The 16510-nt window shown below is 40.0% G+C and overlaps 1 protein-coding gene and 1 long non-coding RNA gene across 3 annotated transcripts in view; one reads left to right on the top strand and one right to left on the bottom strand.

Annotated features, from left to right (window-relative positions):
- Positions 1–525: 525 nt before the first annotated feature.
- On the bottom strand, positions 526–4305 carry LOC140002426 (uncharacterized). The gene is made up of 3 exons (XR_011808915.1): positions 3218–4305; positions 2978–3057; positions 526–2649 (listed from the first exon to the last, which is right to left on the bottom strand). It is a non-coding gene; the product is annotated as an uncharacterized lncRNA (long non-coding RNA).
- A 112-nt stretch (positions 4306–4417) lies between these two features.
- Positions 4418–16510, top strand: part of UBA6 (ubiquitin like modifier activating enzyme 6) — a 31510-nt gene continuing 19417 nt past the window's right edge. The window contains exons 1-11 of one of the 2 annotated variants that reach the window (XM_038178213.2): positions 4438–4575; positions 4841–4952; positions 7203–7275; positions 8741–8835; positions 9676–9704; positions 10836–10930; positions 11432–11543; positions 12527–12607; positions 13179–13301; positions 14404–14527; positions 15746–15849. In XM_038178213.2, the coding sequence (XP_038034141.1) occupies positions 7235–7275; positions 8741–8835; positions 9676–9704; positions 10836–10930; positions 11432–11543; positions 12527–12607; positions 13179–13301; positions 14404–14527; positions 15746–15849 (804 nt within the window). In that variant the 5' untranslated portion in view covers positions 4438–4575; positions 4841–4952; positions 7203–7234. Of the gene's footprint in view, positions 4576–4840; positions 4953–7202; positions 7276–8740; positions 8836–9675; positions 9705–10835; positions 10931–11431; positions 11544–12526; positions 12608–13178; positions 13302–14403; positions 14528–15745; positions 15850–16510 lie in introns of both variants that reach the window. The other variant, XM_038178214.2, reaches the window with a different exon arrangement.

Below are 16510 nucleotides of genomic sequence, written 5' to 3'. Positions count from 1 at the left end.
AAGCAGTAGTTCACGTTCAGAGAGAGCTAAAGTTTTGTTTTGCACTTAAATCTATCTTTTTGCCCAGCAAATGGAGAGGCAACAACACGGGGGCAAGGCTCAGATTATCTGTAATCCCTATAAACTGGTTCCTACCTCACACTGAAAGTGACACACATAAGATACCTTTAAGAGGAGAAAGGCAGCCTTTATTTCAGATTTTATAGTGAGAGGCCAAAAGGCAAGAAGCGTGTGGGAGAATGTCTACTTTACTCAGGGAGTCCTGAGCCAGCCAGATGCACTTTTCTTCACAAACTTTTAGCAAACTGTCTGGCCTGGGTTTGTCTTATATTCCATGTCAGTGTTTTATTTATGAAGACTCTGTTTTCTGCAGTAGATAAAAAAGAATATTGTGTGATTAAGGAAAAGGATTTTTAAAAACCTTTTATTATTGTTAAGATTTAGCAAGGATTTACATGATATAAAGGTAATATATTTCATAACATTAAATGTATTTTAAAAAATTGCTCTTTCTTTGTCTTTTTTTTGTTTGTTTATTTAATAATAGCCAAGGTAAAAATGTGTATTTGATTCAAAATAGACTTATATTTAGTTTGGTATAAAACTATACTAAAACTCCATCTCTTTTTCTTCATTCCCAAACCTAGGAATTTTGTTTTTAACAGTGGTGGCATCTTTACAGACATTTCTGCAGTGACAAAAGTGAGACATCTACTTTTCTAAAAATACTGTAAGGTGAATTTCAATATGGCTAGTGCTATGTAAATTTGAAAATGAACCCAAACCTTCTTCCTGGAATCAACCACCTCGCTTGTTGCCTTGCAAAACCTTGTCCTTCTAACATGGCATTCCTGGCACTCCACTGTAGGGACTCCTATGCAGCTGATGTACCAATTCTCCTGAGATTACCCAGACAGATTTACGGCTTCCAGAAACATTTTCCAAACTCCAGGTTATTCAAATCAGATTGGTTGAGGCTTGCCCAATACTAACTTGCAACCTGGAGCACAAATACGAAGCAAGTAAGAACCTGATTGCACAAGGCCTAACCACATGAGGAGGTCTGGTTGAATGACATCAAGCATTCACTGGGATTTCTTATGTAAGTAAAACTTGAAGAAACTCCAATTTCATATCTACTGCTCCTGTTAACAAATTAGAAGAGCTGAGAGCCAAAAGATATTACGTATGCCAATTAATACTTATCTGGCAACTTGCAGCCTGTGTTGGAGATGCATGTGCATGGAGAAACTGGCTCTTGCTTTTGAAAATGTTTTCATGCATGTCAACCTGGAATCAGCTTGGGTAATTAGTACTTTTGTTTATCTGGATCAGGATTGTAAGAACATTGTTAATGTGGTTTCTAGGAAGGTGTCACTTACTAGAGCAGCCTTAAGTGAGAAAATCCTTTAGCCCACCCCACTGGGGAAAATTGAGACCTTTTAAACACGCTAGCAAAGCCTTCCTACGCTGCATGTCATGGAAAAAAGAGGACATTAAAGCCTTACCAGGCAGCACTTCACTGCTTTAAGAGCCCAGGGCAAGCCATAGCCTGTGGCAGGATATTTGGAAACCCATCAAGGGAACACTGCTGATGTGGATTTAAGGTCATTTCTGCACAGGCCTGTGTGTTAAACTGAACTGTGTTGGCCATAATACTGTCAAATAATATGTTTTTAGGGAGAAAATGACGTGAAGGTTTGTCAGCTAATTTATTAAATAAATCAGAGAAGCAAACACATCCCCCAAATCACCAGTATGGAGTCCTCGTTAACAATGTGAAATCATGCCTGGAAATCAAAAAATTGAAACTTAAATGTGTTAATGTTTGGGATTTTCACAGCAGGTGAAAGCAGGTAGATTTGCAGCTGACAGCTTCAGCTCCTTTTGCAGACAGTGGCTTTAAAGATGAATTCAATATTTGCACACAGAATGCATCTATAATAGCGCATGTGAACTGAAGTCACAAAGGGATTTGGGGTGTGAATTGGCTCAAGTACAAAAATGTTGTTCTGACCACAGCAATGTACTACTGATCGGCCTTAGGAAGTCAGGAAGCTGACAGCCTTGTTTGGTATCTTTTGCCAATCTCAAATGCTATAGCTGATCTTAGTGGAATGACAACTCTGAAATTGGGATTTTTTTTTTATTATTTTATTTTTTATAATTAAGTTCTTAGGGTTATATGTATTTTTTAAGGAGATTATGGGCAAAAAAGAACAAGTGAAATGGTTCCAGATGTTTCAAATTCTGCAATCTTGGAAAATAAGCACAAAACCTTTGTTATGGTTGGTACCATCAGCCTAGAGGGCTCCTTAGTATACCTGCTAATAACTGATGCTTTTGAGAACCAGTTTATTTGCCTGCAGAGATAAACAAAACCTGTCTTGCTTTATTTGGAAATCTGTCTTAGAATCCCCACGTTACAGTTTCATTGATGGTTAGTCTTTGCTTTATTCCTGCCGAACTGCTGGGAAAGAATTAACTGGATGTTGCTATTTCTCCATTCAGGCAAAAGGCTTTTCAGGGTTCACTGCAAGATGACTGAAGTAACTGGTATGTTAAGTGTTCAGCAGCCAGGACAGGAAGATGGTAGGGAACAGATTTTTTTTATTTTTTCACAGCATGATTGATAAAGCTTCTATGATCCTAGGAAAGAAACCACAAAATTAATGGTAAAAAATCACTGAGGGAAAAATCAGCAAAGTGGCAAACCCAAAGCTGACATTTTTGGCTTAGTTTAAACTTTTCTTTGCCTTTTTTTCACCCTTTATAGCTGGGACTCTGTATAATTCTGCTCATCAGGTAGGTGCATTGCTCTTTGAGTCATTGAAATAACAAAATTAATTTTATATTTTTGTGTATTTTGATTTTTTGTATTATGTGAAAAAGACAGAAAGCAAATACCAGCCTTAAATATTAATTGCCTTACTAGTATGCATTGTGTTCTTTTCATCCCGTATTGCTTAGTGTTTACCTGCCTTGGGGTCCAGCATTTTAGACTTCTAGTGGCCTCTAGTGGACCTGTGAAGTTTGTCCTCATCTTCTCCATGTGTTCTATTAAATAAAAATAAAATAAAAATAAAATAAAATAAAATAATAAAATAAAATAAAATAAAATAACATAAAATGGCATGTAGTAGGTAAATACTTCAGCCTAGATCCTGCCAAACCATAGCTTGTGTTTGCAAGATGAATGCTGTCCAGCTGCTCTTACCCTTAATTAATAATTCAGTACAAAAGCTGCATGCGTTGTTGGATTGTGGTGTAAGTCCTGATGAAGACTTGGAAGTTCTTTCGGACTCTTTTAGTTCCAGTCATACGAGATAAAAAATGCTAAAATTATTAAAATAATGTACATATAGCAGATGCTGACATGCATGCACAAAGGACAAAACTTGGGAGACCTTGTCTCTAGAAGTTCCCCCCCCCAAAAAAAAAACAATCAAGATAGAGAAAAGGCTTTTTCTTCATGTAATATGGAATGCAGTTTTCTAAAAAACAAACAAACAAAAAACCACAAATATTTTAAAATAAAAGGTGACTATTCTGTATAAACTGTATGCAATGATACTTTTTCCCCCATTGTTGGCTATGCAGTAGAATGTATCCCTCCCATTTTATCTGAACAAGATGTGCCAGAGATACCAAGGCAGATTCACGCTCACCTCACCTAACCCAATGGTCAGGGAGAACACAAGCGAAGGCAGGGTTTACATTGCAAATTCCACTTGCCTGATACTACTGGGATCTTAACCAAAATTTGGGAAATGGGAGGAGACTGCAAAGAAAATATGTATAGAGGATGCGGAGCTGCTGGTGCCAGAAGTCTCTGGAGACAGCGATAATTGCCACAGCTTACTTTGATCAGCACGTGTTGAATGCCACCATAAACAGGGAAGTTTCCACAAGCCCATACTGTTCCAGTGTGAGATGTTGTGTTGATTGTGTGACTGCGCTCCTGTATGCCTTTAGATACCACCTACCATTTGTGCTTGGGATGCTAAAATTTCACTCCCTAGCACCCATTTAACAAAAGTGTCTGTTTTTGAGATGTGCAGGACATGGTGTGGCCTATGTGGAGATGATACCTCAAGGGCACGTTTTAGAAATAATCTGTTGTGTAAACCGGTAACAACTGAGTGTAACAGGACTTTTAATTTTATTTTAACCACACAGTGCTTGCAGAAGAAGAAAAGCTGAGCGCACGGATTTTGTCTGTGACTTCACCAGCTTTGAGTTGCAAAATCAACCAATTCGGCCAGAAGCTGGAAGAAAACCATCTTCAAAACCACCTGCCGGGGCGCTTGGGGCAAATTTCACCCCTACAACATGATTTCTCTGGTGAAACGCTTCAGGGCCGTCCCCACCGGCGGCCGCCATGTCGCGGCGGGGCGGGAGGAGGAGGAGGAGGAGGTGGCGGCCGTAGCCCGGCCCCTCATGTCGGCGCAGGCGGGGAAGAGCCGCGGCACCGGCGTCGCTGCCGCTTCCCACCCACCCCTTTCCTGCCTTCTCTTCCCCGGCACCGCCGGCAGGGCACGGGCCTGCTCTCAGCGCCAGCGCCAGGCCGCCGTGGTGAGAGTGGGCGGCAGGGACCGGGACCGGGGACCGGCTCCACGCTCCCCGGAGGCGAGGGGCAGCGGCGGGGCTGCCCGCCGGGCTTGGGGCCGCGGGGAGGGCCGGGTTTGGGGCTGCTGAGGGCGGCTGGAGTTTGTTTGGACGCCGCTTGGCTTCGCCTGGAGCCCTCGGGGAGAGCTGAGGTGCGGGTTTGAGCTCGGTGGTGCCCGGCGGGGCGGCTGGCAGCGGGTCTGAGCGCCCTCTCCCTCCGCTGCCCTAACAGGGAGCCTGCGTCAGCTGCCTCTGGAGACCGTGGGGAGGGGGGATGCACCCAGGCCTGGCTGCTGAACGGCGAGTAATTGACTGGTTTTGCTGTAGCCTGTGCTAACTCTGAGGTAAGAAGGACGGTGAAAGCAGCACAACACCACAGCTTCGTGCCTTTGCTGTTCAGGACCTCTTAGCCCTTCTTTGTCAGATGTAGCTTCTTGGTTAGTCCCTGGGCTGTCCCACAAACAGCTGAGGCTAAAAAGAAAGTGAATGTATAAATGTTGAATGACTGATAGTAACTTGAAGGACCTACCCCTATATTATGTGCCATTCTCTGAGGCAGATTTAACATAGGGTGAGGTAAAATGAAATACAACTTGGATGCAGGAATACGTTAACAGAGTTTTGTCCTTTGGCCACTAAATAATAGTACTATGAAGGCTTATTTTGCCTTGACAAACCATGTTTCGCCACACATGATATACCTGGCAGCAGCTCTGTGCCGTACAAAGAGAGTTGGGAGTTAGTAAGCATATTGGAAAAACCCTTCTTAAATGGGTCTGGGATGCAGGTGGCAAACCTCTGGTGTGCTCATCGCACGCCCTCGTTACTCACAAATGGCTGTCGGGGAGAGCACAGGAGTAGCTGGGGGGTTGTGAGGGAGAAAGGTGGGTGTATTTTACCTCAGGGTGGGTCAGCTTCCCCACCTGAGAGTGCCAAAATCACTTAGCGTTGGGCAGTTCTGAAGCCCCTGTGCTGTGGAGGAGCAGAACAGCTCAGGGATGGCTGCTGCAGGCCATAATGAGGTGGCACTGGTTTGTCCTGAGGGGATTTTCAGTCTTGTCACCCACACAGAGGATATAATTTAGGCTTTTACCTGAGCAGGCCTCAGGTCTGTCATCGGATAAGGTCTATTACTTCTTGCCTTAAGCGCTGGATCCCAAAATGATGTACTTCAGTTATTTTCAGTGCTTGCTGTGTAAAGGCATGGGAGCTGTGCTGAAGTGGCTGGTTGTGCAGATACAATGGAGGTGCCGCATGCTGACTGCTTTCTTTGTTGGCTTACATGTGGGATTTAGTGTCCACACTGTGGAGCAGCTTAACTGCTCAGATCTGTGGCCTGCTTTCCAGTGTAACCCTGTCTGTCCCTCACTGCCATCCTGCAGCGCTACCTACCTCATGGTCTGAGAAAACAAGGGGGCAAATTTCAGATCAAAATGTTCTAGTCTCAGGTTGTGCCAGGCTGCGGAGATGCTGCACATCAGAAATGTTACAATATGCACTAAAGCCATCTGAACAGGAAGTAAGGGTTAACCTGTGGGCAGTATTACTGCTGTTTCAGAGTATATTTGTGCATCCTTGATTTCAGAGGGAAAACTCCTTAATACTCTTAGTATATCTAGGCCTTTACATGCAATCTCTTAGGAGAAAGGATTGTCAGCCTTTGTCTCAAAATCTTGTCGTTTCCAAGTCCGCTTGTAGGAGTTGTATTAAGATGTGCACCTCTCTAGCAGCGGTGAGAACTGATGTTCTGGGTCAAGTGTGGGGACTGTTTCGCTTCTGTGTCTGGTGGTGGTTCCTGTCAGATCTAGAAAGCACAAATTCCAAGCCTGTATAACAAAAGAACAGCCTGCCCTGTGATGGAATTTATTCCTAATCCTAGTGCTTAGTTATCCCCCAGGTAACTTCACAATGAAAAGGTCTTTGCTAATTAATGAACTCCTTAACTGTGCACATACTGAAGTCCTACTGAAGTGTTTGACTTGATGTCTTAGTTAAATGTTGTATTAATTCACATTTTATAAAGTAAATTTAAAAATAAATGTTATTACATCTTGAGTACTTTCCACTAGCTTATACATCATAGATTTTTAAAGCACTTTTGGATATTGATTTCTTCAGTTAGCTATAATGGTAATTTGTTTCCTGAGTTTTTTCAATTAACATAAGAATAGTGCAGCATAAATAACTATTCCTAGTCATTCAGGGATCGCCTGTCTTCTATTCAGAATAAGCAGCAAACAAGCAGAACCAAATTAAATGACTTGGAGCTGTTAACATTTAATTTTACTTTTACTAAATCCAACTGTGGCAAATACAAGAAATAAGTCTTGTGTCTCAAGGAGGAAATGAATGTGTCTCTGTATTTTGAGTTCACATGTTGAAGGTTTGAGGTTTCTTGTCTTCTGGCTCCTGTGTGTTTTAGTTACTGAGATGCCATGTTGTTCTGCAGGCTTGTCAGTGTTCAAAGTAACTCTTACATAACACCGCTTTCTGTGTTTTCCAGTTCTTCTGTTGAAGAATTGAATGGTGATAGGGAGAGGGGACAAACTGAAATTGCGTCCAATGTAACCACATTCTTTCTGTTTGTATTCTAGTGCATTCTAGTGCAAACAAATCGCATTGGGTCATGGCGGCAGACTCTATGGAAATTGATGATGCTTTGTATAGGTAAGAGTATCTGATTTGAAAGTGTTACTCCTGATTCTTCAGCAATGCTTGGATCTACTCCCATTGATGTGAAAGACAAGACTTGAAAACAATATCTGCTGCCTTTTAGGTCCAGGTGTATGTATTTGAACTTTTCTGTCCCTCACTTTAAAAGTGGAGGGTTGAAATGTCCAGCACATGAAACTGAATCCACTTCCTGCAAAGTTTCTTAAACTACAGTTAGTAGTGAGAACTGGTTGGATTGCAGATATAACACATCTTCATGTAAAACTGTTCCTTTATTGGTATTCTAATGGGTGCTTTCTGACTATTAGTGTTTTTCTAGTAAAAATGTAGTTACGTACTACAATGTTGAACACAGTTTCAACAGCATCAATAATGAGTGCTTTTTTGGAAACCAGAACTCATACTTTTCTTGTTTGAAATATATTCTTTTTCTTCCTAACTCTAGCCTGTTACTTCTTTAACAAAGTAGATATTCCTCTCTTATTTGTTCCTCATCTTCTTTCAGTACAGTCTTTTTGCCCTCCTGTTCTATGCTATGTAATTTACCTACTACATCATTTATTTCATTTATTTCTGTCCGCATGTATATCATCAGTATTTTTATTATCTGCTAGATATCAGGGTGTTGGGTTTGGACTGGACCTTAGTTTTGCTTTTAATTTTTTATGTTTTTGTTTTTAAATTTGTTATCTAGAAGTGACTTGAGGTTATTTGGCATGACAATAGTTTAAAGACCCTGTACTGGAACAAATGGTATCCCTAGAAAAACATAGTGGCCTGAGAAGCTTCTTTATTAAAAATAAATGAATTCACATCTTCTGTATGCTGAACAAATGAGGCACTGAATTCAGCGCTTGTATAGACTTTTGACACAAATCATAGGAAAGTCATACTTGTCCATCTGGAAGTTTTACTTAAAATGGTTTTAATTTAATTGTGTGGTTGGAAACTCTGAGTCTTTCAGAGCTCAGGATTTGACTACAAAAGCTGCTGCACCCTCCAATTTGAATATTCCTGATAGCAAAGAATTTTTTTAGTTTGCTGGTGTCTTCAAGAGTTAATTCTGAAGTGATTTTATACTATCCTGGAAAAAATTTGCACTGTTTTAAAATATATATTTCTTCCTCTCTAAAAGCCAACATTGATAAATACTGTAGTAAATGCATTTCACTATTTCAATTGTTGGTGAAAATATTACATTTGATAGGCATTTATTTCCTAAAGGACTGTACAGGTCAGATCCATGTATGTTATGTCCTCAGTCGCTTGGTGAATGAAGGACTGGTAAATATAGCTGTGTGTGTGTCACTAGTGATGTGTTCATCTGCAGAACTATTGCATATTAGAAACTGACCGGGATGATAGCAGGAAAGGAATAGCTACTTAAAAGTGAAAATATTTGAACCGACTCTTGATTTTCTTTGTATCTTGTTTTTGTTTGAATTTATCTTTGATGTAGTCGCCAGAGATATGTTCTTGGAGACACGGCAATGCAGAAGATGGCTCAGTCCCACGTGTTCCTGAGCGGTATAGGTGGTCTTGGTGTGGAGATTGGTAAGTTTAAACAACATTTATGTATAAGCAGAAGCAAGTACTTGTAAACGTACCATTTAGATTACTTCTAAAGCTTATTTTGGATGTAATAAGTACATCTGCAATATCTGAGTGAATATATATATGTTCATGACGTGTAAGTGACATAGTTGCTGGAAGGATCCTGGGCATCTGTCTAATTATCTTCTTAATAGAACAAAGTTTTAAATTTTATTTTAAAACATGGTTCCATAAAGCAGATAGCTTTATGCAGTATCTTGTGTCTTGGGTGAAGGTTGAGGTTGGATAATCCCAAGTTATTCCTTTAGGCTTCAGTGTCAATGAAGCTACTATAGGAATAGCCATAGACTGAATTATTCCTGTGTAGGAAATGGGGGCATAAAGGTGTAGGGGAACAGATGCAATTTGGTGAAAAAATGCATAAATGTCTCAGTGCAAGAGACCCCAATAACTATTTCCTTTACTCTTTAAGAACCAGCCAAGACTAGTCTTGTCCGTACCCGGGGTATTACCCTTTCAGTTGGCTTTGATGGGACTCTGCACCAGATGCCAGAATTGATCTATCAAGTTCTGCTGTTTATTGTCATTAGTGTTTCTGTAATTGCACTTGTGGGATGAACAAACGTAGAGAGCCCTTTTAACCTTGCTCATGTTATTCTGCTTTCAGTGGTGCTTTCAATGGTAGAAGAATACTTAAACCAAACATAAAAGAAAACAAACCCTTAAGCTGTGAAGTTCTTAGAAGTGACATATTGTTACTGTCCACCCACATAACTTTTCACTTGGAGCTTTGCAAAAAATCTGCAACAGTCCCTCTCTCTGTGTGTTTCTTTTTTTCAGCCAAAAATATCATTCTGGCTGGGGTAAAGGTACGTAAAACAGTTCTGTTGTTGGGTATTCTTAGGTGAGTGGGAGGGAAAGGGACAACGCCACTAGCTAGCTAATCTTAAGTTTCTGAAACTGTCTTTCTCTGGGAGGATTGCAAAAAATTTGAGGACTTAAGAGCAAAAACTTTAATAGTCTGCATGTTCTAGTAGTAGGGTATGGGTCTTGCTTTAGCGTGAAATCTGAATTTTTGTACCTTTTAGGATTCTTCGTAGAAGTATTGTGAGACTTTTTGCTCAGGTAGATAATGATAGGACAAGGGGGAATTGTTTTAAAGTAAAAGAGGGGAGACATAGATTAGATGTTAGGAAGAAATTCTTCTCTCAGGGTGGTGAGGCACTGGACCAGGTTGCCCAGAGAGGATATGAATGCCCCATCCCTGGAGGTGCTCAAGACCAGGCTGGATGAGGCCCTGGGTAACCTGATCTAGTGGGTGGCCTCCCTGCCCATGGCAGGGGGGTTGGAACTGGATTATCATTAAGGTTCCTTCCAACCCAAGCCATTCTGTGATTCCATGAAATACCTCATGTAATATTTCATCCAGCTGCTCATCAGGCATTGAATTCACAAAATTCATTGACAGTCACCACTCGTAAATGGAGTGATATAAACTGAAAAGCCAATCTGTTCAAAATGTTATCCTGGTCTGTCACCTGCCAGAATCCACTTCTATCGAATTTAAAATGGTCGGGTGTTTTAATCTGACAACTGCTTTTGTGCTGCTGGAATTAATGTTATTAGAGAAGCCTTTTAAGGCTGTTTCTTCCAATCACACTCAAAAATCTGCTTATTTATAATTTTCGGAGATTGTTCAGTTACAGATGGCAGTTGTGCTTTAATTGCAGTGTGGCAAAAATCATCCTCGGTATTTACATACGCTCATCATTGCAAGCTGCAAGGAAAACATTTAATGTAATGCATCTTTCAGATGCACTCCTCTCTCTCAAACAGGAAGGGTTTTGGCAAAGAGGATGGAGGAGTTCATTCCTATATATGGTACAACTAGGTCTTCTGCAATGCTAGTCCATCAGCTTTTTTTTATGGGGATTAATCCATCATTTTGGGTGCTAAAACCATATATATTTCTTCCAGTAAATGCTTTTTCTCTTTCTTAGGCTCTTACAGTTCATGACACCAAGCAATGCACAAAATGGGATTTAGGGATCAATTTCTTCATCCATGAAGATGACATACTTAGTCAAAGGAACAGGTTGGTGAAGTCTTTGGGGTGAGGGAGGACTAAACTTGAGTAGGACCAACAGTCTGATCAGTGGCAAAAATAGGAGTTCAGTGTCTAAGAGCTGTTAATAATATCAGGTACTTGTTAACCCCCTACCATTGGAGTTCCTGGATTTGAGTACAATGACGAGGTAGATATCGTGAGAAGTCTAGGTTGTGGCTGGAATCCTGAGTCAAATATCTCACTTCTTCCAGCTGGGAGCTTGTAACATTAATTTAGTAATGAGGGCCAGGGTGTATTTATTTCTTAGACTTTCTCAGCCACCTTTGCAAGACTAGAATGTCTCACTGTCTGTTGGACAGAGCTGTTTTCCTCAGACCTGCTAGGAATTTAAGTGTGAAGAAGTTAGCTGCTGATTGTCACCAGGATACTTTCTACAGGACTCCTGTAGGGTGTTTGTAGCATGAAATTTGGTTTAGAAAATACAATTTAGTAAATGCATTAAAAAAAAATTGAAAATTGTTGTTTCAGGGCTGAGGCCACACTTCATCGTATTGCTGAACTTAATCCATATGTCCACGTTGCAGCGTCAACTGTGCCATTAGAGGAAACCACAGATCTGTCTTTCCTAAAGCAGTACCAGGTATGTCACTCTGAATTTAAATGTCACAGTATTTTGCTCAGAGCTTTTAATATAAGTAAATAAAATGAAAGCTAACTTTAAAGTGTATCTTGAAATGATGGAAAGAAAGAAATGTGTCTTTGGATGAATGAAATGGTCACGCTCATATTTTCAAGGCTAAAACTGTTCCTATCAATTCACTTTGTTGCTTATGGAATTTACTATGATAACAAATAGCCATTTGAGATTACTGTACAATAGTTTTCTTATTTGCAAGATAAAACTGACTTCTTAACAGTCATATTGCACAGTGTCCTACATGTATTTTGTGCATTGTATTCTGTGCAATAGAAACTCGGGCTGTTTAATTAGGTCATTTATGTATGTATCTGTATATCCAGTGAAGTGTAGTGGAAGGAATGTTTTTTCAGTTGTTCAGTCATCTGTCTTCTGCCTGTGTGCACGGCTTGGGATGAGTTGGCAGCTCAACCAGATTTCCAAATGCCCCAGCTACAGAGATATAACTGAATTGGGGCACGCTGCATAAGCTTTGCAACCCAATATTAACCTGAATTTGAAAAGAATGCTTGCAGAAACTGTGTTATGTATGCAACTTAATGAACACCAGTACTTGAATCTTGTGCAGACCTCATGGTATGCACTGGTCACTACTATTTGTTTGTTTTGCTAACTTTAATCTTGAAATTCAAGAGCTATGTTTTCTCAGAAATTACCTGTAGGTGTTTTCTTGAGTTGAGTGATAAAAAGTAAGAATTCGCTGTTCTTGGTCCTGCTCATCTTGCTTCAAGAACTTGTGGAGCAGTAACCTATCTGATGAGAGAACTGACTTGAGACTGCTTTCTCTGTTATGTTGGGAGTAGTAGGGAAAGGAATTTTGAACATTCAGGGTGCCAAAGTAACTTCGTGTTACTACTACCTTTTCCATACCCTGAAAATGTTGATTGCTTCAAGGGTCTCAGTTTTATTTGTTTTCTTGTTCACAGTGCGTCATATTGACTGAAGTAAGCCTTTCACTGCAGAAGAAGATTAATGACTTCTGTCATGCTCAGCAGCCACCCATCAAGGTAACAGCAAACTTAAACACACAATTAATCCATACAGGAAGCATTCTGCACTTCCAGCACGTTCTATCCAGAAACTGAGAAAGTGGGTTTTGAGGTATATAGTTTTATGCAGATACCACAGTGACAGAGCAGAATGAGGTTTTGGGAATATGCTGCTGCCGTTCTTTTCAGTGCATGTGTCTGATGTTATGTGGGTAACCATAGCTTAGTTCTTTTTTTTATTTTAAGGTTGTAGGGGGGTGTAATTTGCTGGTAAATAAAGTTTTAACTCTTAGCTCAAAATTTCTGTTATGAGAGAACAGGGTGAGACCAAATATAGCAGTGAAATGGCAGTACTTCACTGCCTGTTGCTGTGACTCCTGGTTTTCGTGTAGAAGTTCTGAAATGCTAATGTGAGTTCAAATTGGTCATTAATGCTGTGCTGTAGAGTCAGTGACCTGGGCGTATGTCATGGGTTTCCATCAGAGCAGAAGTTACACCTGCTAGCCTTGGACAAGGTTGGATGTTGAGAATTCATTCCTTTGGTATATACTGTTTTAGGGATACTTACAATTTTTACTTTGTCTTGTAGTTCATCAGTGCAGATGTGTATGGAATATGTTCACGTCTGTTTTGTGACTTTGGTGATGAATTTGAAGTGCTGGATACAACAGGAGAGGAACCAAAGGAAATCTTCATTTCAAATATTACACAAGTAAGGGATAGAAGCTATTGTGCTTGTTTTGCTTTGTTATGCCTCATTATTGTCTAAATGACCAAGCAGAGCATTTCAAGTTATCAGCCTGGTAAGCAGTTGAAAACTGCATAGCAGAGGCAAATCAAGCTCCTGGATTGCAGTGTCTACGTCAAAAACAGTCAGTGATGAGTGCTAGCACCAGAGAGCATGCAAATGTTCCTTGTCATTGCTTAAAATGTAACATAATAACATTGAGGCTTTTTTTTCCTTGTTGAGGGGAAGGAAGAGTTGAAGTATGTAGAGGAGATAGAGCCTTGTTGTGGGAATAGCTTAAGTCTTCAAAACAAGTTTCATGACTAGAATAGTCATGAATAGAACAGTCATGAAACTAGCCCTTTTTATGAGAAACTACATCACATATAGAGGACAACCACCAGAATGATCAAGGGGATTGAGAGCCTGCTTTGAGAAGAAACTTAAGAGTTGATTGTTTTAACCTCCCAAAGCAAAGGCAGCAAGAAAAGGATGTTATGAATAATACTTTCAGCGGAGAATATTGGAGAGTATATATCTGATCTTGTATTTTGTAAATGTAAACGATTTTGGCTCCTCTCAACTCTGGAAGTCCAGACAAGAACCTTATTCATTCAGTAGCAAGTCTTTTGTCATATCTCCACTCTAGATGTAACAATAATCAAGCTAGAAGGGGTTGTATAACAAATTGTATTTGGTCTGAATTAAAACTCATGACACAATGATTTGGGTAGCCAATTCTTTGGTATCTTTAAAGTGGAATGAATGATTTGATCCTCATTAATTATATAAGTCATATGCAGTTGTTTCACATCTTGTCCTGAGTACATGCCAGGGCAAGGAATATATATATATTTTAAAATTCTTTCTTAATTGATAATCTGATACTTGAGTTTAATTGTACCTTGCTTCCACTCTCTGAAGTGGAAATATTATTTTGGATAAATCCCTTGTTATGGCAGAAATGAGGCACTAGAAGCGTTAGCTGCAGCTTCAATAGACAAAAAGCTTTTTGTCTATGATAAAGCATGACTCCTTTATACAAGACTCCTTTCTCCTTCCTAACTTTGCCATTTTTTGCTTTCAGTCAAATCCTGGCATTGTCACTTGCCTTGAAAATCATCCACACAGGTTTGAAACAGGACAGTTCTTAACCTTTCGTGAAGTTAACGGAATGTCTTATTTAAATGGATCCACACACCAAATAACGGGTAAATTGTTTCTTACTCATTTGCAATATACTTTTTTTTTTGACCTTTTTTAGTCCACTGTACTATTAGTTATTGTAACCAGAAGAACGCTGGGTCTTACAGAGATCATATGAAAAATTGCCATCTGGCATGGAGGTCTTTCTAGTGTTGTTTCATTTCCATTTAGCGAAGCTTTTCTAAACTCATCTTGTTCCTTAAGAAGTAGTAGAAACTACCAGCTAGTATAAACTAGTTGGCAATCTCTGAAGTGACTGACAAAACTGTTGATTTTTTGGGGTTGTGGGTTGTTTTTGGTTTTTTTTTTTGAGGTCCTGTAAAACCTGTTTTGGGCTAAATTAACACCACTGTGTATGTCACTGTATGCCTTATAGTTTCTTGGGTGATAATGTAAGTGTGTTGGGATGCATTGACATCACTCAGTTTCCGAGCATGCTTTTGAATATATTTCTCATGAACTGCTGTTTAACTTGCTTTCATCTTCATCGTGTAGGCCTCAAGGCCTACTACTCAGTTCATTCTGGATGATGTGGAATCACGTAATTGAGAAGGAGAGAGAATGGGTGTTAGGAGTTGTGGAGTTGTTCAGTTGTTTTTTAGTACTTTGTGGTCTGAGATAAAAACTACCCTCAAAAGGTGGTTGAGTCTCTGTTTTCTGTGGACTCATTTGTTTAATTAGTTCTGAAGCTATCCCTTCCTCCTAATCATGGCCCAGCTTTTGGTTTCAACTTTCATGTCCCGAGTTATCAAAACAATTGTATGTTGTCTTCCTTTATCTGAGTGATGCTCCACGTGGTACAAGAGGAAAGATTGCTTTGCTTGGCAGTTGAAACATTTTTCTTGATTGCTTGTGGTTCTAGTCACTGGGCTAAAATCCTGCTCTGACTGCTATATTGGACACTGCTGTGCACAGTCCAAATAAAACCGAGAGTGATTTCACTGTTGTTACAGAGCTGTGGTCATCAGAATTCCTGTTAAATCTGCTGCTACTCTAAAAAGCTTATTTCATCACAGATCATGTGAGAGTAATACTTTTGGCCCAGAACCTTGCAGAGAGGGACAATCCCATTAGTTAGGAGGATCAATTGTGTTTATGGCTTCAAAGCAAGGTTGCATGCTAAAACAGAGCATAAAAAACGCTGGGGAAAAAAAACACAACTCTTTATTGTTTGTAGAACTGTAACATGCATTGTCACAGTGTTTATTCTTTCTTCTTTTCAGTGGTGTCACCTTACTCATTCAGCATTGGTGATACGTCAGAAATGGAGCCTTACTTGCACGGTGGCATAGCTGTCCAAGTGAAGACCCCCAAAATGTTTTATTTTGTAAGTGTGCCTTGGCACAACCAGGTTCCTCAGTGATAACAGTCTAAGCACTGAAAGTAGAGTTCAGGAGGTCCATGTTTTGGTCAACCATGATACAGGTTTACACTTACTGGGTAAGGATAGTGTTGCTTATTAATAAAACACAAGGAATAGGAAATACTTTGAATTCAAAGTTACTGGCCAGTGTAGAGGAGGTAAAATAAATAAATAAATAAATTAGGGGCAATCTATCCCTGTACTGCTGGTGAGTCCATGAAAGTCTATGAATATGTGTTTTTTTGGCAGCCTTCTGAGAACAAGCAAGAGTGGATGAGTTTTTATGAGAGGGATTGCAAGGCACATGGTGCCGTGATCCATTTTGAACCCACAACAAATAAATCTTGACTGCCTTTAAACATCCTGGTAAAAAGCTGGAAGTAAGGATCAGCTGCTGGTGGTATGAAAATGCCCAGCTCAGCATATGAGCTGTCTTGTCTCTTCAAACCAGTGCCTTCCCATTTCTTGCTGGATTGTGAAGTTTTTACAAGCACATAAGTGGTAAAATCTTTGGTAGATGACAGCAGAGCAGATTTGGAAATGAATCTTGCCACTGCAATGTAAAACATGTCTGTGACACTTTTGACTTATAAAATTTTCAGTACGTTGTTATATTATGCATCTT

The sequence above is a fragment of the Anas platyrhynchos genome, chromosome 4 (assembly GCF_047663525.1).
Source record: "Anas platyrhynchos isolate ZD024472 breed Pekin duck chromosome 4, IASCAAS_PekinDuck_T2T, whole genome shotgun sequence".
NCBI lineage: Eukaryota > Metazoa > Chordata > Aves > Anseriformes > Anatidae > Anas > Anas platyrhynchos.
The sequence above is the reverse complement of the archived record's forward strand: the minus strand, read 5'-3'. Positions and strand labels throughout refer to the sequence as shown.